General features: G+C 35.7%; 1 protein-coding gene and 1 long non-coding RNA gene across 3 annotated transcripts; one reads left to right on the top strand and one right to left on the bottom strand.

The window, feature by feature from the left end:
- Positions 1-1,339: 1,339 nt before the first annotated feature.
- On the top strand, positions 1,340-23,922 carry LOC106117508 (uncharacterized). The gene is made up of 15 exons (XM_013311857.1): positions 1,340-2,179; positions 17,511-17,636; positions 18,790-18,920; positions 19,069-19,241; positions 20,048-20,217; positions 20,358-20,462; positions 20,710-20,870; positions 21,101-21,201; positions 21,318-21,449; positions 21,644-21,809; positions 21,964-22,043; positions 22,128-22,353; positions 22,598-22,772; positions 23,022-23,164; positions 23,584-23,922. Exons 1-15 carry the CDS (start codon positions 1,534-1,536, stop codon positions 23,710-23,712), a joined length of 2,664 nt encoding a protein of 887 aa, XP_013167311.1. The 5' UTR covers positions 1,340-1,533; the 3' UTR covers positions 23,713-23,922.
- LOC106117509 (uncharacterized) lies at positions 4,330-9,288 on the bottom strand. 2 transcript variants are annotated; one of them, XR_001227881.1, is made up of 3 exons: positions 9,037-9,288; positions 5,148-5,278; positions 4,330-4,691 (listed from the first exon to the last, which is right to left on the bottom strand). It is a non-coding gene; the product is annotated as an uncharacterized LOC106117509 (long non-coding RNA). The 2 variants fall into 2 exon arrangements; XR_001227880.1 differs by having other exon boundaries at positions 4,932-5,278; positions 9,037-9,271.
- Positions 23,923-25,087: the final 1,165 nt, after the last annotated feature.

Genomic DNA, 25,087 nt, shown 5'->3' with positions numbered 1-25,087 from the left:
CTAAACAATTTCAATGTAATCGTAAATTGAATAATTTCCCAGAAAATTGCTTTCATTATTCATCTTAATATTGAAAACAGGAAACATAATGTGGGTCAAAGACAAGAGATGTCCGCGGCAAGGCGACGCGCGGCGCCTACTAAATGTACGGACAAACGAAAGTTACAGTAATTAAATTTAAAAAACCCACTTTCTAACAAATAAATCTTCTTATGTAGCATTTATACAGGCTTACATTAAAATTAAACGTTCGTTAAAATTTATTTACTTCAATTAATGTATACATAATGTTAGAAAAAAATTATCCCCAAAATTGTACTAAGCTGAAATATGACAAACTGAAGATATTACGATAAGAAAACATCTGAACTTTGAAGAAAAAGAATTCCAATATCTATGATTAAAAATTAAAGCCAAGCTGTTAAAATTGTTGGACATGTTAACTGATAATTTGGTTAAAAATCTATTAAACTGTTTTTATTAAGATTATTCAGGACGTCTTATATTTAAGTTAAATCGTCGATGTCTTTTGTTTGATGAACTAAGCGATATAAAACATTACATACGGCCGCGTTATTACTTTGCGACGGAAGCGCCCTCCCCCCTCTGCGGAGGGAAAGTGTTGGCCCGTAACATTTGACCCAGCCACTACGTGCTCGGTTATCTAACTGCATATTTATATCATAATGGATGACGTTTACTCTTAATTAGTCACTGGCAGAAAAGAATAGAAATAAAAAACGGAATTTATGAAGAAAATTAATATTTATACTAATTTCTGGCAGCTAACGTGTTAAATAACACGTTCTCAAATATTATCTGATTGCGTAACGCGGGAAATTTGTGTTCCAACGAATGTTAAACTTAAATCATCTTAAGCTTTAGTCATGATAATAATACCTTATATGAAAATATGGAAACGGCGCATCTTAAAGCTATACGTAGTCGTATATAACATTTAAAATTATGTAACAGATAGACTGCAAAATAACAAAGTAAGAAACTCATAACTACACAGATTATTTCTTTTGATGTACTCCTGTTCAGATTCTAAGTTAATATTGACCTAAAACTGTAAGTGTAAATAACTCTACAATATAGTAATAGGCAACGCAATAGTCTGTTTACTAACGCAATGTACTTAATGCGTAATATTTTAGATACTTGTATCAACAGTAAGGTCGCATGTACATACATATACGTCGAGCCGAATATTAATCAAATATAATAACATACTTGAGCAGTTACTTAACAAGAGAAGTGAACTGAAGCGCACCGACGCCCTACAAGGACGTGGTCCACCTGCGGTACCGTACTGTGCTGCTCTACGTCTCCCAGTGCCCGGTGCCCGCAACCGACAGTGAAAGTCTACGACGTCGTAACGGCGTTATGTCAGCGCGACCGACGGCGAGCCAGTTGCGCCTGCCGTGTCGCCGCGCGCGCACACCGTAACCCACGACTAAACATACGAACTCGATAAGTGACGAGCCATGTGCGTGTGAATTAAAAAAATATTTAATTTTTTTTTCAAAAATGTCTCCTCTAGTGATTTTATTGTGTGCCAGCTGCGTTTTGACCGCTGAATTAAATTCGAGTGCGAGCAAAGAAAATGCCCGAGAAGAGAAGCTCCGGAGTGGGCTTATCGACGCTTTTCAGAACATCAAGCAAGCGTCCGCAGTGGGCGGCGTAGAGGACGACAGTCTCAACTCAGATCTCGTAGGATCTGTATCTCATAATGGGAATAAAAATCATAAAGCACGCGAGGAAAATTTGGACGTGTTCGCGGACGAGGACGGTCTCACATTCGCGGAGGCTTTTGGTGACGTGGAGCCGGAGAGACGTGTCTCCAGCACAGAGAAGGCTCACAACGTGCAGCATATCGTGAAGGCCAAACACATCGAGAAGACGACGTCAAAGCCTAACAAAGATGTGTTATCCAAACTCACGGAGTCGATACGAAATACATTAAACGAATCGAAGTTGCAGCTGAGCAACCTTAGCTCGGAGGCGACGAACCACACGGAGTTCGTGGGCATAGAGAACATGCTGAGGATAGTGGACGCGGAGATTCTAGTGAGCCAGTGGCGCAACCTGCAGCACGCGGTGACTGGACAGTGCCGGGAGGAGCTGCAGCAATACGTCAACGGCTTGCTCATGAAGAAACTTTGGGCTTTGAAGAGTGAGTTCAATTTTAAATATTGAATTTTAAACATAACATTGTTTTCAATCGACATCCGAAAGCAATTCTTTATATTTAAAATTTTTAAAAGCTCTAAGCTCGAAACTTGTATCGTGAATCTATAAAAAATTTCTAAGACACGTGTGAAATAATATAATTAATCGTTTTATTTTCAGTAATTTTTTATTTTCTTCATTACTGTAATTTGACATACCCTAGTTTTCTCTATAATAGTATTTTGTCAATTATTTACATAAATATGATAACATACTACACTTCGTTTCCGTACGTCTGATGACTTAAGTTAATGAAGTCTGTATCCATTAAGTTGCGTAATGCCAACTTGAAACTTTTCAACTGGGTCGCGTTTGTTGAATAATCGGACAATCTATTTTCATAGTTAACGTTTCTCTTACATTAACTCATTGTATTAGTTAAATATTGTCGTATTATGTAGACCGAAAAATGTTCTTAATGAAAAATGTAAGGAGCTACATATCCAACTAAAACATTCAGTGAATTATGAAGTCAATCTACAGAAAGTTATTTTGATTATCTTACAGTTTAAGAAATGTCCCTATATTTCTTGGAATAATATTATAAATCTAAATTTTTACATAAGTTTTCTTTGCTAGCCGTGTTATAGGCTAGGCTATCATATATATAATATTCTTAAAATAAGAAAATAAAATATAAATTACAGATATGTTATGAAATCTATAATCTCCAAGTCCCATAAATAACGAAGATGTTTATTTTACTTAACCTTAAAAACGTAAAGTCAGACGTTAATTATTATGACTTATTCATAAAAATAAATGTAACATGAATATGAACTTTCCGGAATGACCGGTTACCAATAGTCTATTATTTAAACTGTCCGAGCAAACTGTGTTATGAAAGAAGTATTAAGTTAAGTACCAAGTATAGAGCAAGCTCTTATTGTGACTGTGATTATTTCGATTGACTTGGAACGGAATCGGTGATTCAGGGGTTAAGCACGTGACTTGTAATCTGCAGATCCTGAGTTCAAATCCCGCCATGTACCAATGTGTTTTTCCATTTACGATTTTCATATGTACTTTCGGTCGTTCTTACGGTGAAGGAAAATATCGTGATTTAACCCGCACTGCGAAGAAATTCAAAGATATGTGTGAAGTCAACCAACTCGCACTAAGCCAGCGTAGTTGACTATGGCCTAGTAACCCCTAAGATAGGGTAGGTTCCGAGCACGACGATGAAAACGACTTCCGAATTGCAGAATATTCTATGTTGTGTGATAATTTGAAAAGCTTTTAACAATATAAAACAAGCTTAATAAAACTTTGAATGAATTGGCAATTAATTTCTTATTCTTCTTGCGGTACTTGTCTGTTTAGCAGAAGTGTAAACACTATTAGTAATTTTTTAAAGCGTCTGGTGCATCATCTCACACCTTCATACACAACAAATCATGCGTGAACTGTAAATAACCATATTCGTAATCTAACGTGGCTTTGCTAAGTTGACAGTTATTCTCGACAAATATTTCTACCAAAAACAGTATCATTTTTACCCATAACTGTTTGACCAACATTTGGCAATGTGTTGTAGACGTAACATGTGTTAAACACAAGACATTTGTTGTGAAACCTCATGTCTGCCTTATTTGCTTTCCGCGTCGCGTTCAATAATTAGAAAGTTATATATTTGTTTTCGGTCGCACTTTGTTAACGATAATCGTATGCAAAACGATTTGAAATAATCATGTTAATTATATAATATAACAATAATCAAGTTTTTAAATAGAAAAGTTACTATTTATTAATACTAAATATTTATTTCTGCTATAACTAACGAGCTAGTGTTTAAGTCAACACCAAAAAGAGATTCAACTTTTGCGTCATGTAAAACAAAGGCCGACTATACACAAAAGTGTCCTAATTACAATACAATGAATTAAATTCAAGGCAATCATTTTTTTTTTCGAGTCACGAAATTGAAACAATGCACCTTAGATGGTCGACATCTCCTTTACTAAAATAATAGTTCTGAACTCACGGATTAGGACCCATAGATGGACGTTATTGAATAATTTAAATTGTATCTAAAATCGAATTTACTAAAAGTGAGTTGTTTTTTTTAGAAGTTTACCAAAGTTCTAGCCTGTATCCCTTTGTTTACACAACAACCTGCAGATACTTCCAGCCTTTTCTACTAATCCTATTCTTTGACTATCAGCATCACACAAGATATTTCTTACTCTATTAGTAAATTATTGTTATTGTTTCATATTTCGTAGTATAAACAAACATTGAATTCCATTGCTATTGGTGTTGTACAGACATGTCCCAATTGTCAATACACCGATGCAGACTTGCGCCACGGCGACCTTCAGGCTAAATTTCTACTAATATTTCGCAATGTCCATCTTCGTCCGCAAACGATGAGGTTATGTAACGCGTTGCGCGTGTGCTGCCATCTAGACCACACTATCAGATCGCTGCAGCCAGTGAACTGCATTTCTTATAGCCTATTTTAAAAAGAAATTAATGTAAAAGATAAAATAATATCTGTTTAATATCTCCATTTGTATTCAAGTTACGTAAATGGCGAAAAATGGTTTGCTTGTTTGAATAAATGTAAAAGTTCATTAAATAATAATGAAATGCGAGTAAAAACAAACCTTGCAGTTTTAAATGACATGACTATCATGATTATAATTTACAAAACAAAACAAGATTACGAAAATCAACTCTCGATTAGGCCTTACTATTTATGTGTGCGAAGAGTATTCACATGTGCCCACACCCCGGTAAACAGTGAGTCGAGGGAACCAGAGGGGGTTTAGTGGGTAGGCTCCTTGTCCCTTTAGGGATGTGGAGAGAGTCCCACATAACCGGAGTGGCTTTCCCCGAGGCATCCGGTATGCGTAACGCATTCCCCCTCTTAAAAAAAAAAAAGGCCTTACTATTTACGTCATTATTACCAATAGTAATCCAATCGTACGATTTCATGCACGAGATTGTGAGTCCTTACTTCCTTTATTGATATCTCGATTATCTAAGATGTTTCCTTTCATTTCCGGCCGACCGTTGTCCATTCCATTTCCCACGTAATCTGAAAGCAATATTAAATGGCCGCTTTATTCTTACAAACTGTCTTATTATAACAATATATTTAAACACATGATTTTTCCTATAATAAATAATTATAATTTGCTAGTAAGTAATAATATAATGCATACAAACAAACTTTCTTTGCATTACAATAGTTATTGTTTGACTTGTTTCCGAACGGTATTGTGACATTTGACATTTTGCGCGCGCATTTTGCAAACCACAGATAACGCATAGAGAGAGGTGTCAAGTGGGAACAGTTTTAAACGTTTACATTCAAAAAGGAAGGTTCGTTGACGTAACATGAGACGATATCGCTCGACAAAAATATAAAAGAGAAAGTCCCAAAACTCTCATGGATGTTGCTAAGTGATATAATTCTGCACAATCTTACCAACGGATACGTCACGACACTTAATATTTTATTGTGAGGTAAAAAAAAATATTCACGAAAGGTAAATTATCTATTATTTAAGCAAACTGAAATCATTTCTCAATTTCGTATTTACTCATCATTAATTCTGCTTTTTGAAAATTGTTCTTTTATCTTTTATCGCATTTTAAAAACTTCAGTAAAAGATGGTTCACGGTTAACAAATATTAAATCTACACTAATCTCTCAATTGCGAAGCTTAGTTGTTGATCCGTGAGGCTTCAGTTTTAAACTTCATTCACTTCACGTCAACAGCCTCAATACATGCGTGATGAAAGTGGAGAGTAAATACAAGGATAAGTCGGGCCGTTGAACTTACGGAAACTAAATTACAAACAGAGAAACAAAGATCTCTAGAAAAACGGAATCAACCACATTGATTGCAAAGATTAAATAGACATGACATTTTAATACAAGGCCTACTAAAATATGTAAGTAATATAAATATTAACATGTTGAGCGCCACGCGTATTTCTAAGACAATCCCGTTCAGGCCACGAGCGCCGCTTATACGCACTGGTATTAAAGGGCCGGTGTTTCCGATCGCAGTACAAAATAGTTTACATTTTGAACGCAAAATAGTGTATAATTTTATAGTCCTCATGTTACGCTGTCAGCCACCGATGGTTGACGCGACCTAAACAGAAAATCTAGTGTCAGCCACCGATGGCTGACGTGGCGCTCAACGTGTTAAACATTGATTTATACTTTCGACTTAGGTATCGGCAGTGTTAATTTTTGTCTTATGTTATTTTTTACTTGAACACAATCATATCCATAGTTACTAAGTTACACACACATTTAAAAGACTTGAATATTTAATAGTCCATGTTACGCTCACTATTTACTAATCCCACGATCATCCTTTTATTTATTTAACAAATTATATGACCTTTACAATATTATTTACAAAGAATATATAACGCAAGTAGATATTTCCTGTACAGTCAGCGTCATATAGATCGTCACAGACAAGATATGCAAATATATAGGTACACCAAAAGTATTCAATTATATCGGTACAACAAAAGTCCTCAAAATAATAGATACATTCACCCTGCTCAAATACATCGGTACATACAGAGCGTCAAATATATGAGTACATGCAAGATGCTCATAAATATCGTAGCAGCCACAGCGTCATAAGTAACGAAGCAGTCAAGGTGCGCAAAAATATCGGTACATTTGACAAAATTGAACTCTATCTCTATATACTTGTGATACAATTTGGAATAAACTACTTCTGTTACTTTCATTTGACACTTTGTATTAACATTATAGGTTGTCCGGAAAGTTCGTTCTGATTTTCGATATAAAGCTTAAAATAGACTGTAGCTGAAGTGGATTCATTTTCGGATTTCCACCATTATCAAACGTCACAAAAATTTCTATATTGTGAATAATTTCATTTCATTGGTTGAGTTAAAAACTAATTTTTAAAATTTTATCCAATAATAAAAGACGTTTTAGGTATAGAGTCGTACCAATATAATTTAAAAACATTTCCAAAAATTTAAGAGAACAGGGTTTCAATTTTCATTATAAAGCGGCAGGAACTTACTGGGCAACCCAATATTTTTCTTCTCCTGTCATAACGCTTAAATATACAAGATTGTCACGCCGAATATGACAGATACGTATTAACTAATATCAAATTTTGCCTTGTCACAATATATATAATACTAGATTGGCGCAGTATTCTAGTATGTTTGCCGTAATATGTAGGTTTACCGGTTCGAATCTCAGGCTACTTTTTTTTCATTTTATCAATCACGGGGTTATTTTTTCATAACCAGTAAAAATTTGGTAATGTAAAATTTTGCTCGACAATTTTTTTTTATAATTTTCGCTGTCGGGTAGAAAGAAATTTAAATAAAGTTAACAACAATTAGGTCAGACCATCGCGGGTGAAGTGAGTGGGCGGAGCGTGGATTGTCTTTGCGGGTTTTAAGAATGGTACGCACGGAAACTATACGTACAAGTGTTATCTACATATGTGTGCGCGCCCACGCACACTGGAATGTTTGTTGCAATCGACCAAAAATTTGATGTAGTTTGGATATTGACATTCAGTTTTTTTTCTTTGTTTCTTAAATATAATCAGTATCAGTAAAAGGTAAAAGTAAAAGTGTTATTTTTACCGGTACAAGTTTAACAAACATGAGTAATAAACAAATTACATGCCAATAGCATCGCTTTATCTCCTTCATATTTGTTTGAAATAGAAAAGTACTTTAACGGTCAAACTCATTAGTCTAAGGCAATATCAAAAAGTACCTAATAACTACGGCGATAGAATTTAATTACATGTGCTTCGATATTAAAATTAAAAAGTTTAAATATCAAAAAAAAAGTGGCTTAGGATTTGAACCGCCGACCTTACGTACCAACGGCGGCGAACGGTAAGGCCACGAGACCAAACTAGCATATATGATGACAAACTTAAATTTGATGTTGGTTTTATCTACCTAATATCTGTCATCCGCGTCGAACACTCTTAGTAAATTTTGAAAAATGGTTTGATGCAAAGTGTCAAATGAATGTAACAGAAGTAGTTTATTCCAAATTGTATCACAAGTATATAGAGATAGAGTTCAATTTTGTCAAATGTACCGATATTTTTGCGCACCTTGACTGCTTCGTTACTTATGACGCTGTGGCTGCTACGATATTTATGAGCATCTTGCATGTACTCATATATTTGACGCTGTGTATGTACCGATGTATTTGAGCAGGGTGAATGTATCTATTATTTTGAGGACTTTTGTTGTACCGATATAATTGAATACTTTTGGTGTACCTATATATTTGCATATCTTGTCTGTGCCGATCTATATGACGCTGACTGTACATTATGTGAATTGTTTGGTGAATATATTTGCGAACGCCGACGCGTGCTTGCGTCGTATCGAGCAATTTATGAGCTCAAAAAGATGTTTATTTAAAAAAGGATATTCATAGAAGGTTCACGAAGCCTAATATTTATTTTTGGTTTTATTTTGTAATTTCTAACTGGAATCAAGCCGATCTTTAGACTCAAACATGGCTAACTTTAGCTTTAATTTTCATATACGCCAATTCTAAGAAAGACAATTTTTTTTCTGAAAACATAATATTGTTAGAAAACAGATATCTGTTTGTGTGATTTCGTAGATACAAGTTCGTTTACTCAACAAATCACTAGCATAGACACGTAACAAAAAGCTGTCACACTGGAAGTTTAGGTGTGGTAAGGGCTAGGGCAGGGCCAGGCCTTGCGCCACAGGGCATGCGGCTGCGTAATGCGTTCGCACAGGATGCGGGAAAACTAGACGCATTTCACTCACCATATCTGTCCGATGTTTCGCTACGCCGCTGCCGACAAGTTTCACAAGCCAAATCATGTTAAACTCGTGCCCGCCATATAGGATACAGTTGTTTAAACATTGCATTATAAATTTCAACGCTTTTATAATGAGCAGTTTGAGAAACTATTTTTTTAAACGATCTCTTAATTCTTCTCATCCTCTCCCTCTTCCCCCTCCTTATCCCTTAGCTCTCAATTAATCTGAGTGCGGTAATAACACCTTAATTGTTGAATAAATTGGTTAAGCAATAATTCTTTCGTGTGTAAACATCTTAAGCGATAGTACTCATAGACAACAGCGATGCGATGCACTTGACATTTTCCTTGAGTTGAATTGATTATTTCATACATAATTATTGCTTCCGACCAAGCGTACAATTGCATTAATTGCCAACGCCGGTGTTAATGCTAGGGCTGTCAATAGCTTTATTGTTTAACAATACGAAATATTGTAATATAATCTATTATAAACTTAGATATTCATGAGCAAACTTACTGATTCCATGGTTCAGAACTGACCTTCAAAGATAACTGACCTTCTAAAAATATGTATAACGAGCTAGGAGAACAATAAGTATAATAATTGAAGTTTTTTAAAATCGAACTGTTTTTTTTCGATTGTTTCATAAACTTCGAATAATATTCTTCGTATTTTTGACACTTAACTACACATAATAATGTTTTTACTATACATATTTAAATGTTGTTTATTTTTTATTCAGGTATGTAGACAACCCTTGAATTGAAAGTCGTCGGAATGTGCGTGGGAACCACGTATTGTCTAAATTATTTAATCATTGCTTATGCTTACATACTGCATCATGCAATATTGCATTAGGCTCAATTAAAAATTCTTTTAAATGAACCTCATTATTCTATGAGGCCCTGGTACTTTCAGGTAAATATAACTACAGCTACAATCTTACTAAAATTATAAATTCAATTGTTTTGATGGATGGATGGATGTTAGAAGGTATCTCTAGAACGGCTGCATGGATCTCGCTGTAATTTGGCATATAAGTAGAACATAGCCGCGCGGAATCGAGGGCCACAGGTAGTGTTATAAAAATGCCATTTCAATATATTGTTAACGACAAGCTACATTATGTCAGTTGCTAGTTGTAAGCTCGTCCGTGCCATCGCAGCATCACCAACGAAGGTAACATCGTGACAATGTTACATTGAGAAAGTGAAGTTGACCATCATAACAAGGTTCAATTATTTTTCCTTAGAATTCATCTGTTTGTTATTAATAGTTTATGCGTAATAAACAGTTGTTTGTTATTTGTTAAAGAGATATATCTATATCCTTAATGATTAATAACGTTTATGTAGGAACAACAATTTTTAATGATCGTAATAAATGAAGTCATACAGAAACAATAAAAAAAATTTAATCCTTTGCACTATTATAACGCAATTAAAAAAAACAATCATCATCAGCTCACTATACGTCCCCATCGAGAAGCTCGGAGCCTACCCTAAGTTAAGGGTGATTAGGCCATAGTCAACCACGCTGGCCTAGTGCGGGTTGGTTGACTTCACACATATCTTTGAATTTCTTCTCAGATATGTGCAGGTTGCATCACGATGTTTTCCTTCACCGTAAGAACGTCGAATAAATGTACATATGTAAATCGGAAATCGAAAAACACATTGGTACATGGCGGGATTCGAACCCAGGACCTGCAGATTGCAAGTCAAGTGCTTGACCACTGAGCCACCGACGTCTTCAAAAAAAACAAACATCTCACAAAATAATTATAAAGATACAACTCAGAATAACGTCAGAATTGCACAAGAAAAATATTTATTTTTCGCACTTTTCCTTGGCGATCTACGAAATAACAAGTGGTAGGTAAAGAATTTTTCTATATAATTCTTGAGGAGAACTCTTTTCAAACAACAATTATTTACTAAAATATAAAGGACATGAAATTAATGTTACAATTCGATGCAAGGATACAAAAAAGATTAGTTGCAAATGAAGACGATAAACTACTGCTTCGAAGCTAGCAAAATGGTTATATTTGTATACATAGGTATCTTAAGATGTAAATTATAAATTCCCCTCATATTGCGGTGTGTGTCATTATTTTGCGTAATGATCAGTTTTTGCGAGAGCTGGTACGCGCGGTTTGCTTACGTAATTGTTAATAACCAAAACAACCGGTGGTGGCGCTGCGGTGCGGCTTGCATCATCATTGTCTCTGTTCAGAGAAAATATTGATGACCAGGTCACTTCCGAATGTCACATGATGACCCAAAAGTGTTCGAAGTTATATGAAATCTTGTTCCGGTAAAGAATATGTTTTTATGAATGATAATCTATACATCTATATATATAAATAAAATTGGAGTATCTGTTTGTTATATTGAAATAACATTTTTACGACACACACCAAAACTTTTTTCAATTTTTGTCTGTCTGTTTGTTCCGGCTAATCTCTGAAAAAGCTGGACCGATTTTATTGGGACTATTATTGCCAGGTAGCTGATGTAATAAAAAGGAACTTAGGCTATGTTTATTTTAGAAAAATAAAGTAGCCTTGCAATGTCAAATTATTTTCCAGTACCCCGCGCAACTTAAAGACAGTATTTCACACGGACGAAGTCGTGGGCACAGCTAGTATGTAAATATTTTTTAATACCTACGTAATAACATGAAAAAGGCAACGTCATCTGTTCGCACTGCCTACACGTCCAATTCACATATCGATATCAATCACGCTTTGCTTAATTTATTCATTAATATACACGATAAAGTATAATCACTTGACTACAACACTACGATTACTAACTACAATATAGATATGACCTTCAGTTAAAAAAAAAAAAAACTTTTATTTGATTGAAGTTCTTTAAAATGACGACAAGAAAGCTGAATGAACCAGGTCAGCGAGAGAGACGCTAGTTCACAGTTCAATAAGTGCGAAAGAGACGGCATGTTATTGCGTAAGGTTGTCATTTCGAAGCCCGCGAACATTAAACATAAGTAGGAAATTATTTGCATTGCGAAATATCGCGCAGTCATTAAACGCAAACTGTTTTATATTTACGAATACCATTAGCAGGTCAAATATTGTCTATGGTTTATCTATTTAATCAAAGAATATTAATAAATTGTTGCCGGGCTAGATTTAAAAGAATTTTCCTATCATTAAGTTAATAAGGGGTTAGTTCATTTGTTATTGACCCACGCCATTTTGGTCTGGGGTTGCGATACAGTTATATTTGACATTTTTATTATTCATTATTGATTTGGTCATAATGTTAAAACATTTTGAGAAGGTACGAAACAATGCTACATCATGTTTTACAAATGATGAAACTGTTTCCTTTTTTAATTTTCTATGTAAAAAATTGAAATGTCGAAAGAAATGTACAGTTCACCTTTAGGAGTAACGACGCTAAATCGGTGTTAATAAGCCTTTCAAAGCTTTGCACAGTATTATAGTCTATATGTTTACTACTTAAGAGACGTTATTCGTAAATCAAGTAATAAGGGGTAGCAACGAGGTGTAACGAGCCGTGGACCCCATATCGCCTTCACGTATCACGGAGGACACTACAGTAAATTTATATAACATATATCAAAATTAAAAACATTTTACTCGTATTAAGTATAACAAAAAAGCTGTCCTGATATTTTGAGGCATTGAAAATTAGTTTAAGTGTTAATGTAACGTCCATTAACTTGTCAGAATTAAGGTCAATGCAAATTAAATGTTTAATATCATAACAATTTTTTGTTCTACGCAAACACAGAATAAATATTTTACAATTTATACTATAATAATACATATAAAATCACCTGCATCTGTTTGACCTTTCTTAGTTAGAATGCAACTGTAGCAAAGGTCAGGGACCTGCTCTGATTTCTCTAGGGCAAATTATATTGTCACGTAATCGAAGTAACGTCTGTCTTATGTTTAAACAGAAGAAAGACAGTAGTAGTAGATCTTCTCCCGGGTTTGTTATGCTATAAGTTAGACTTGATACGTACAAGTTTTTACTACAGCACGCTAAAACTGAATAAATGTTAGTAACGCGGAGTCTAGTAATGGTCATTATAAAGTAACTTTTTAATTAGGTTAATCCATTAAAATGTAATCCGGAACTTATCTATAGATATAAAAATTCCAACAGCTCATGTCCCTATAATCAACTGCCCAACATTCTTTGATATCATTCTGATCGTCTTTTCAAAAGCTTTCGTGTGAATAGAAAGGAATGTGTACCTTCATATAGTTTTTATAGAAACCGGTTCGGTCATCGATCCTGTCCCACAATCCCTTCTCGTCGTCGCTTTCCTAATTTTTATGAACTTCCTTCTTACAGTAGCCAGTCATTTATTTTTTCATTCTCATGCCGCTTGCACGGTTTAAGTACTTGTCAGAGACAACAAAATATTTTTGTGTCGATTTTTTTTAAATCAATTTACGGTTTCATGCTAACCATAAAACCGTCCCATCTTGATTTATTAGTTGATAATAATGTCATATTTGTATAGAGTTTTTTTTTTAACCAAGTTCAAAGACATTGAAGCGTTATTTTATAAAAACCGACTAAGATTGTACCTATGTTCGAACCTTCGCCATTTTATGTAAGAGTAACCTATCCACTACTGGTATCAAGTATAAAAATGCTAATGGTGTACACGTGTTCGCTCGTATGGTGTGCGTATGGCAACTCTGCCGCAACGTCACGCGCAGTGAAAGTGCGCCCCAGTATTCTTGCACAACTCACCACACGGCTGTCAACTTCTCTGCGACCCAAGTTATAAGCTATCGTCGGTCGAAAAGAGCGGGTCACTTAATATTGACACATTCAGAGCCATCCACATGCTCGGCGAGCTAATCTTTCATACATGAGCAATACGTTTTATTTTAAATGATTCGCTTGTCGTTTGAACCATACAAAGTAAACAGAGGTCTTCCGTCACAACCGGTGCGTAGCGGGCATGGTGCGTGCCTACTGCCCAGTGCGCACGCCGTGACGCCATGACACCATCACCACGCCGCCATACCAGTAAAATTTATACTCCTTGAATGTTAAGATTTCTTTTATTATACTAATGTCTACAAATAAAAATTTATTCTTTTCGTCATAAGGACATTTTTATTCTATCGAGTTAAATGATCAGATGATGTTTTTAATAGCGGAACAAAGTTTTTTTTCTCGAATCTTCGGAATAACTATCTAAAAATAAAGAAAACTTAACTACTAAAGTAAATATAAAGAAAATGTATTTTGTTAATGTAAAATTCATAAGCACTCAAAAATTATTATTACCATTAAATGTTTCTAGAATATTCAATAATTTATAAGTTCGGCCATTTGAATGGAGTTTTGAAAAAAGTTAATGCAAAAATTTTATTATAATATTTTGGTCACGACTAAAGAAAATTAAAAATATTTCTCGTATAATATTAAACTCGTTAAAATATTTTATACATTTGTTTTTTAGGCCAGTTGGCATTGACAGAAAGCTTATTCAATCTATTTCTTTTTGTTTTTCTTTATCCAGTATTATCCATATGAAGAAAGGAAAAAAACTAAAACAATCTTGGTGTGATATCTATGTGAACATTTCTCAATATATTTCTGGCTGGTTTTTAAATAACAAAAAAAACTGCAAATCATCCAAGTAGAATTGAAAATTAATTTACGTAGTTGTCTATGGTGTGTAAATTATTCAATTCGTGAGTAGCTAATTTTCAAAAGATACGACAAAATATTTTGTGGAAAAAAAAACAAATATTTTATACACATATTCTTGAGGTCGCCTTTTTGCGCGGCAAATGCGAAAGTTACACGATATAGAAATGTGACAGCCCGCCTCTCGTGCTGACACCGTTGACGTGTTGCGTCAGCGCACGTCACTAATGATACATTTGTCACCTGTCACTGTACACAAATGTCAGTCATAGTGCTGTTAAATGCAAGTAACGGTGATAAACAAGATTTGCCAAACTTGCTGAAAAACTAGATTTGTGGTTCTAAATCTTATCTATTATATAGATTGGATGTCACAAACTTAAAGTTATATATACTTTTTCAAAGAGATATAAGAGGGAGGACAATTTATGTTTTTGTTTATATGCAGTGCAGATTGCGATTGCCTCAATTGTAAAGCACTTAAAGTTGAAACACGAATCATATTATAATAAAATCTTCTATCCTTAGTTTGTTTATCGCAAATTATGAAACGGTGTCATGTACTGAGTGTTGCATAGTATTACAACAACATAAGGTCTATTTGCAAATCGATAGACCCGGCCTCGGCTCACTGGGAATGTAAACGACCATTGATGGGTTACGATTTAGTTTACAAATCTTCATACATGAACAAATGTTCGATCAAAGCTCGCTTGAATTAAACACTACGTCTGCTGAACTCAGAGTAGCCCGGTTACTTTAGATTTCTCATACTATATCTATTAATGATCTTTGTACGACAGTAAGTCGTATTAACTTCTAATATTACTCCGAAAAATTATTTGAATTACTTGAATTAATCGATTATAAAAAGTTACCAGTCTCTATCAATGCTAAATCATGAATTATTATATATATTTTCCCCATAATAACTATATTTAATTATTTATGTACTTAATTTCTCCAAATTTTAAGTTATAATATACAAAATGTTTCAATTTAAATGTTTATTCGTTGTGGGATGTCAGAGGGGACATTGTGAGGCGAATTTCGACACGTGAGCTGTGTGGCCCGCCTCTCGGGAGATTGCTGCATTCGTTTCGCGGATGCAGCGCGTGTTGCAAATCGATAATGAGGGGACTGAGTGCATCTACATATTAAATGATCATATGTACAATGTTTTTATTTATTAATCTATAGCTAGAGCACTACATCATATACTGAGGTTACAAACTAGAAGCGTCGGTGGCTCAGTGGTCAAGCACTTGACTTGCAATCTGCAGGTCCTGGGTTCGAATCCCGCCATGTACCAATGTGTTTTTCGATTTCCGATTTAGGTATGTACATTTATCCGACGTTCTTACGGTGAAGGAAAACATCGTGATGCAACCTGCACATATCTGAGAAGAAATTCAAAGATATGTGTGAAGTCAACCAACCCGCACTTGGCCAGCGTGGTTGACTATGGCCTAATCACCCTTAACTTAGGGTAGGCTCCAAGCCCTTCGGTGGGGACGTATAGTGAGCTGATGATGATAAACTAAAACTAGGTTACCCTAAAGCTTCACTAAGTAAGTCTTTGGCTTAACTTCTCGAATTTGGCAGATTTCATTAATCAAAAGTCTTATGAATTTCATTACAAACATAGTATAATCTTCGTTTATTTTTAGTAGAAATAATGCTTATAAAATAACCTACAATTTTTAAATCCAACGACAACGCATCATTAGTCGTCACAGACTATATGTTCCTCGTACTGGATGACTATGATTACGGCGGTAAGGAAGCAATTTCCTCAGAAGCACAGGAAGTCTGTTGCTTCCGTATGGTACGGAACAACGCTCTCGACTGTCACTCACCTTGAACCTTAAAGACTTGACACGGACTTAAAATAGCATTTCTTTTTGTACAGCCACGACCTTTCGTATTATTTTGAGTTATTAAAAGCATTAATATCAAGCAAAAGCTTAATTGCTGCATAGATATAAATCTGTTTAATAGCTTTATCAATATATTAACGAAATAATGATCTGTTTTAGTGATGCAAACATGATAGTTAATTATGATGAAACAGTATAACCTCCTTGTCTACTGTTGCATAGCAAAAATGCTTCTGTAATGTTAAATAACAATAAACATTATAAAACATAGGTACATCTCAAAATCAATTAGGTTGAAGTTCTAACAAAGATAAATACTACGTTCGAAAAATCTTTGGAACGGATAATCACCCATTGTACTAATTAACATGCTGAATAAACCTAGATGCGGTTTATTTGCAAATACACGTATTAAATATAATGTTCTTACTGTGGCAATATAAAGAGAGGGATGCTATTATGTTTTTACATCGGTGTTTCGACAGTGAAAATCTACCGTTAATTGTTTAAATCGATAAACAAGACTGTCGTTAAAATAATTGTTATTGTGAAGCTGATTTATTTTGACTGGACAATACTGGCCACCCAGCTGCCACCAATTTACTTGAACCTTGACCCCAAAATTACTGGTTAAATGTCATCGGAAGGTTTATTTCCTAAATGACGGGATTAAACGATTTCACCTTACTGCGCCTGAAGCTAAATTATACACTCATAAATAACTCACAGACTAAAAACAATTCGCACCAAGGTCGAAAAAAACGAACTTTGAATATTTAAATATAAATTTAGTTCGTAAAATTGGTTAGGTATTTTTGGACTCCATAATATGTCATTAACAAAAGTCTCGATATAATATTATATAATAGTTATATATCTATCTATCAAATTATAATTTAACTTTTATTTGCAGTGGAGGACGCGAGCGGACGATACACATCAATGTTCTATTGGGGCAATAACTACTGGACGGGCTCCGCCGAGCTCTGCCAAGTGCTCAACGAACAGCACGATGTCAGTCCAGCGAAGCTATACAACAGTGAGTACAAATAAACATTAATTAGAGATGATAAAACAAAACAAGCCGCAAAAGTCAAGAAATGTATATGCAGTACCAAAAACGTTAAACCTTTCTTACGTTTAAGGACACAAAATGATCGAAAATCAAATAAGATTTGGGACTGAGGCTTAAACAAAGAGGTTAACATAATCCTTTAGCTTGAAAAAATCTATTGAATAAAATTTGTAACAATCTAACTTGGAATACGGTCACTGAACCCTTCTCTTTTTTATATTCAGTCTACGAGTAAACACAAATCTCGGTCAGCGATTGTTTTAATGTACGCTATCCGTCCAGTTACCGTTGTAAAGGCAACCCAATTTGTTGCCCGTCACTTCTCAAGGCGCGGCTAAGGACAAACTGCTCAATTACCCTTTGAGTAGTGGCTTTAATTCTATCTAATTAAGTTATAAAGCCATGTAGATATATCCATACACAGATATCATACAAAACATAAAGATATCAACAACTAAGCCCCGAATTATACGAGCGTATTTGATATTTGCATTAAAAGTAGACAAAAAGTAACTCACCACATGTTACTCATGTGCCTGTGTTTAGTAAACAGTAGAAGTAAACAAGAAAGGATATAAAAATGAGAAAGGAAGACCGCCGAACTTAACTTTCGAAAATCTTAGTCATAACAATTCATGGGTGGTTTATCAAATACAGCAAGAATTCTGCAACAGCTTCTCTGCTCCTAGAAAAGCATGACTTGCATTTCTGTAGGTTAAAAAGAAGTGTTGGTGGCCAAAACAAAAATATGCGGCGACCTCGAGTATTGCATACATCGGTGTTATCTAACCGTAGAATTCGGTCAGATCCGCACTCGAGAAATGAACACGTTCGCCTCGACGTGTTTATAAGTCTCTGAGTCACTTCACTTATTAAGTAATGTTTTGATAGGGTTTTCTTTTATTATGAAACATCTATAAATATTACAGTGATATTTTGATTTTCTGTAATTAACAGAACAACACGATCTTATCAACTCACTGCAGCAATAATTCTAGAAAGTATGATGAGACATACGATTAAAACACAGGTTAAAACTTTAATGGAAAAAAACAGAAATTTCCTTTATCTACCAGGTATACTTGTCAAAATAAATACGTATATCATTTTGTTGCAGAGAGCGACGGCTCCATCTTGGCGGAGTGGCGTGACGACGTGTCGATGTCTGGCTCCGGGCCTCCTTTCGCCACCGCATTCTACAACGCGCGCCTTCTCATCACCACAGACCAGCACCAACTCATCAAAACTGTAAGCAGGATTTAGACTGCGGCTACGTCCATACTCTACCTACTGGTGCTATCAACGAACGCACTCAAAACGCTGAAATTGTTGAATAATACACAAGTGTAATAATTCTACGCTCTCTTGTACCCTAACTAGGCACCGTTTATTCCAGCGTCGGACTCTTCATCTGGGTCTATGCCTGCCGTACTCGTGCTCGCGGGAACAGGTTGGCGCGCTGCTGAGCGCGGTGAGGTCGCCGGCGCTGCGTCATACCGTGCTGGCGGTGCGCTCGCCCCAACACGGCGGGTACACCTACATGGCAGACCCCACATTCCAGGTTTTGTTGTAAGTATGGTGACTGACTACTATTGCTGCTGTGGTGGCCAAACACCGATCGAGTTTGTGCCAAAACTTCATTTAACCATACTCTGCGTTGACATCATCATCTGAGTAGACTTATTTTATTAAAGTATTTTTGGGAGACAGGTGTATCATTTACGGTACTCTATTTTTATAGTTGTTAAATTATTGGCTGTAAATATGAAATTAATTAAAATAAATTGCTAACAATTTTTGTATCTGCGAGATAAATTATCCTAATAATTGGAAGCAAACAACTTATAACATAAAATTACCTGTAACGTTGCAACGTACTGACGAAATACCTTAATATCCAGGCCACACAGACCTCAACGACCACCGCATTCGCCTCAACTATAATATAATTTACGATTAAATTGCACGCAATTGTGAAATACATTTTAGTAAGAATAATGAACAGAACTAGGCGCAATAGATCGCATCTTAACAAGTGATGCAACACTAACACTAACATACTAATTAAGTATATTATCTACACGCTTGTGACAAATCATACTTCATACTAATATTATAAATGCGAATGTTTGGATGGATGGATATTTGTTTGAAGGTATCTCCAGAACGGCTAAACGGATCCTACAAAACACATAGGCTACTAAATGGGGTTTTTAATTCCGTGCGGACGGAGTCACGAGCGATAGCTAATAATGTTATATTGTTGACATGACAGAAACATATTGTCTTCCAATAAAGCTTCCAGGCCTCAACGTTTTCTTATCTACTTCACTAAATGGCAATCACCGAACACTGAAGTCATGTACATATTGCAGAGGAGTATGCTGCCTGGTGGGCGCGCTGCTTGTGTCAGCAACAGTGTACGACATGCGGCTGGGTCGTGCTGTGCGCAGACGCCGGCACGCAGCCAACATGGCCGCTGACACCGCGCACAACGACCACAAGCTTGATATCAGCACGCTGGATGCCATCACACACGTCGGCGGTAAGTCCCTTGACGGAAATATTAAAACTGACAGAAACTATATTTAAAGTTTTTTAACTCCACGCGGACGGAGTCGCAGGGAGGGAGGGGAGATAGTTAGTAAGATAATAAAAGACAAATAACTAAGGAAATTGTTTCAGGCAAGTCTATGTACAACGTGAATAACAACATAGCGATCAGCAGCAACACGTCGGAGGAGCGACTCACCGCGGAGACTGCCTCGCAAGATGGACACATCAAGCTCAGTCAGTACATTAATCAGACTTAGAATCCAAACGAAATCTTACTACCACATTCAGCAGATTACAACGAGAGAGCCAGATACCCAATGGCTTCAAAGAGAGAAGATCTAAGAAAGTGTGAATCAATTGAATTGGTGACAGATATGAGGACTGAAAGAGATGAATAGAAGTGTACCTACATTCTACATAGGGTAAAATACAAGATGATGATGAACAACTACTATACAACATTTATTTCTCGTACGAGCAGGTATATGGTCGGAGCTGCTGCTGTCGTTCTCCATGAAGGCGAACGTGCTGCAGATCTTCGACCAGTCTGTGGGCGCGGACACGGTGCCCGTGGTGCACGGCCTGCGCTCACTCTCCATGGTCTGGGTCATCTTTGGTCACACCTGCATCGTCGTCTTCAAGGTATAACTACTTGCGGCAGTTGTTTTTCTTATATATACATAATATCACTCACGTAAATGTTATCGGCCAGTAATTATTGGAGTATCACCATGGATTTGTTCACTTGTAGCCCCAAAAATATGATTTTACTATTGGTTATATTTTGAGTGGCATATCGCCATTTTTAATTATTTGTGTGTGTCTGTTGTGTTCATGTTCAATAAATAGTGAATATGTGTATGTAATTCCAGTACGCAGACAACACCGCACTGCGCGCTATTCTCGAGAAGAGCTTCTGGTTCCAACTCATCATCAGCGCAGTGTACAGCGTTGATACGTTTTTCTGTCTCGGGTAAAGTCTCATCTCCATTATATTTTACCTTACATCATCCAGCTATGTTTTTATCTATAGTCTAAAGCAACATTAGAAATTGTATTTACTGATTTAGTTTTTGAATTTTCTTGCAGTGGTATGCTCGTGTCCTTCCTGTACTTCCGTACGAGTGCTAAAGGCAAGCTGGACCTGCTGACGAAGGGCCGTCGGACCCTCACCTCCGGAGTCATACAATTCTTCGGACTCATTGGATATAGATTTGCCAGGTTAGTTTACTTGTGGATTTTGATACTTTTTCCAATATTTTAGAAAAAAAGTGGATAATATGCTAGATGTAAGCTAGGAAACAATTTTAATTGAAATGACACCTATAAATATTTTGAATTCAAAATCTTCAACCCCTAATCATATATTTTTAACTTTGTCTAGTGACTCTATAATATCTCAATGTTGTGTATAGATTGACGGCTCCGTACCTGTTCATGTTGGGCGTGGTGGAGGTGACGATGAAATGGTTCGCGCACAACGCGGTGTTTGAGCCGCCGGCACCAGACCACGAGACCTGCCCGCAGTTCTGGTGGCGGAACCTCCTCTACATCAACACTCTATTCCCTGTCGACCAAATGGTAAGCAACAATGAAACAAAGAGAATTAAAGCCACATCGAATATTTCCACTTTTAATAGCTAAAAATACTTACGATGTGTTTTCAAACGGTGTATTTTATGAATATTTGGTGCATATTGACTTTGATGTTGACAATTATTTGTTTTTGCTCCAGTGCATGTTGTGGAGTTGGTACCTGTCTGATGACACACAATTCTATGCAGTCAGCGCTATTTTACTCATTTTAGCAACAAGGTAATAATCCATTACAATCTTACTTGAAATCCAAGGCTAAAGTAAATGGAAAAAATCTTAACTGTGACTTTTTATCTTTATCAGCCACTTCAAGTTGTCAGTGGGTCTGACAGGCGTGTTCTTCCTGTCGTCGCTGGCCACCACAGGTTATGTATCTTGGAGCAGCGAGCACGTGCCCAGCACTGAGGATCCCTTCACGCAGTTCGACAAGATCTACGACAAGCCCTGGACACGACTCGGGCCCTACCTCGTCGGCATGGCCACCGGCTGGATACTCTTCAAGACTAACTTGAAAATTAGAATGAATAGGGTACGATCATATTCGATCTATTGGTACTTTTAACTCATAAAACAAAAATTTCCTTTAACCAAAAGTGGTGATAAAATAAAACTTGCCTATGAATTACTTTTTGTTACTGTTTAAAGTAGGAGATATTCCCAAAGGGATATATTCTTCCATGTACCTGCAGCTTGACACCAGACTGGAAGATTGGACCACCCTAAAGATTACGACATGGCTGACTTAACGGTATGGTTTGTATGTTCTGGTTCAGATATGGTCGTACGTGGGCTGGGTGGTGTGCGCGGGCACGCTGCTGTTCCTGATCTTCGGTCTGTACCGGGTGGAGCTGAGTGTGGGCGCGGCCGCCGCATACAGCGCGCTCTCGCACTCGCTCTGGGCCGCCTGCATCGGATGGATCATCATCGCTTGCTCCACGGGACATGGAGGTACCGCCTCCACTCATTCATGTACTCAACCAGCTCTGATTGAGATTGAGCTCTGACTGCTGACCTGATAAAGTCCTAGAATATAGTTCTCTACTCATTTTGAAATTATATTATATCCTCTTTTTTTCTAGCTATTTTGTTTATTTTAAAGTTGAGACCTTCTTTTTGTAAAATGAATGGGAAAAGACATTTAGATGAATATTTCCTAGTGAGCTAGTGACACTCAGGTAAGATGTGGTGTGTGTTCAGGGTGGGTGCGAGGTCTGCTGTCGGCGCCGGTGCTGTACCCGTTCTCCCGCGTGACGTACTGCGCGTACCTGGTGCACCCGGTGGTGCTGCGCTACGTCGCCATGCACCTCACACATCCCATACACCTCGGCGAGCTGCTCGTCGTCAGTTCATACATATATTATATTTTTTAATATTAAAAAAAGAAGTAAAAATAGCTAACAGCCCACATAATTAACGATATCCAGAGATATCTCTCTATGTTTTCTTCTCAGTAGTAACACATTGAAATTTTTCTTTATAAAAACACTAATACAAGTAACTTGGTCCAATCCCGTACTTTTTTTAATTTTTCTATAATCTATAACCATTTCAATTTACAATATATCTAACTGTGACTTTCTGAGACTAAAATCTTCGTTGAAAATGTATATTGTTATCTCTGTTTTGTCAAAGATAATGACAGGGATGACGATATGTTTTATACAAAGATTTTTGGGTCAGAAACTCACGGTTAGTCAACACAAATAACGTAAGAGTAATTGTTAAAATATTAACATGGTTGTAACATCTGTGTGTGCAGTTCGTGTTGTTCCTGGGTTTGACAGTGATGTCATATTTCTTCGCATTCGTCATCTCGGTGGCATTCGAGGCTCCCATCGTGACCATGCTGAAGATCCTCGCGCCGCAGAAGAAACCCCATAGAGTTTGAAGTATACTCCTTTCACATAAAGACTGGAATGAGGAAACTGGAATTTTAACTATAAATTCAAAGTTTTAATCAAATTAAAGTAAAAAGTCTAAGTCTAAGGATGATGGCTAAGTTTAATGTATAAAAATCTTGATTTAAAAACAACAGTTGTGAGCAACAATATTCTATTGCTTTATTTAACTATTTTTTACAACTTGATCACAAACGAAAATGTGAGGAATTCTTAGTTACGTTAATCATTTTAAATGTGATTATAATTTACAAAATAATATTTTAATTATATATAAGTTACAGACCTAAGATTTAAAAAAAACACTTAATTATAACAGTTTCAAAATAAATAGAAATAAAATATTTTTAGCCAGTGTTAAAATAAAAAAAATAATTTTATTGGAAACTTTTTAAAATGAATGTAAATGTATGGAAGTTATGAACAATGCTCTCTCAATAACTAATTTAACTTCACAAGTTAATCATTTTAATGTATGTCACTCATACATCTAATACAGACCTTACAAAATAATGCCGTGTACACACTTGGCGTTTTAAAACGCGCGCTTTAAAAATCGTCCGGTCACAAATTACAACGCATAGTTATAAGACTGTACAAAAATATGTTATAATATTAAATTAAGATATTATGAAAGATTTGGTTATGTTTGAGAAATAATAATATTGAAGAAAAACAGAAATATTTGAATTAAAATAGTCTGATCTACTGATTAGCGTAAAAATCTGTTTTGATACCATCTACCGTAGGTTTCCGAGACCAAAATCTCTGTATAGAACATATCGTCATCCCTGTCATTATCTTTGACAAAACAGAGATAACAAATATGGTGTAAATATATCCAGTACAAAAGTTTAAATTGAAAATGTGAATATTTTATAATATAAGAAATAAATTATATTTTTCCTTGCAAAAGTATGAATGACATGAAGACAATCTTGTAGATATTTGATATGCATATAGACAATATAAATGGTATGTTTGTTTGTAAATATTTCTGTATACTTATGTAATAACTTTATGTAAATAAGATGTAAATATTATTCTTTTTTATAGGACAACATTTCTAATAAAAATTAAAGTAAATATAGCGTTTTATTTACTAATCACAATCGTGAATCTATTGAATAATTTTAAACAATTGCATTTAACACAAATATATAAATGATGTTTTATTTAACTTTTTAGTGAACCCATTTAATCTTACTAGTTGTTCCCCGCGACTCCGTCATCGCGGAATTAAAAAAAGCTTAATAAGTAGCTTATGTGTTCTTAAAGGTTATGTTCTACATCTACTCCAACCTTCTGACAGACATCAATTCAAACATTCGCATTTATAATATTAATACGATTCTATGTTAAATG

This window comes from Papilio xuthus, unplaced genomic scaffold (assembly GCF_000836235.2).
Source record: "Papilio xuthus unplaced genomic scaffold, Pxut_1.1 DF827680.1, whole genome shotgun sequence".
Lineage (NCBI taxonomy): Eukaryota > Metazoa > Arthropoda > Insecta > Lepidoptera > Papilionidae > Papilio > Papilio xuthus.
The sequence above is the reverse complement of the archived record's forward strand: the minus strand, read 5'-3'. Positions and strand labels throughout refer to the sequence as shown.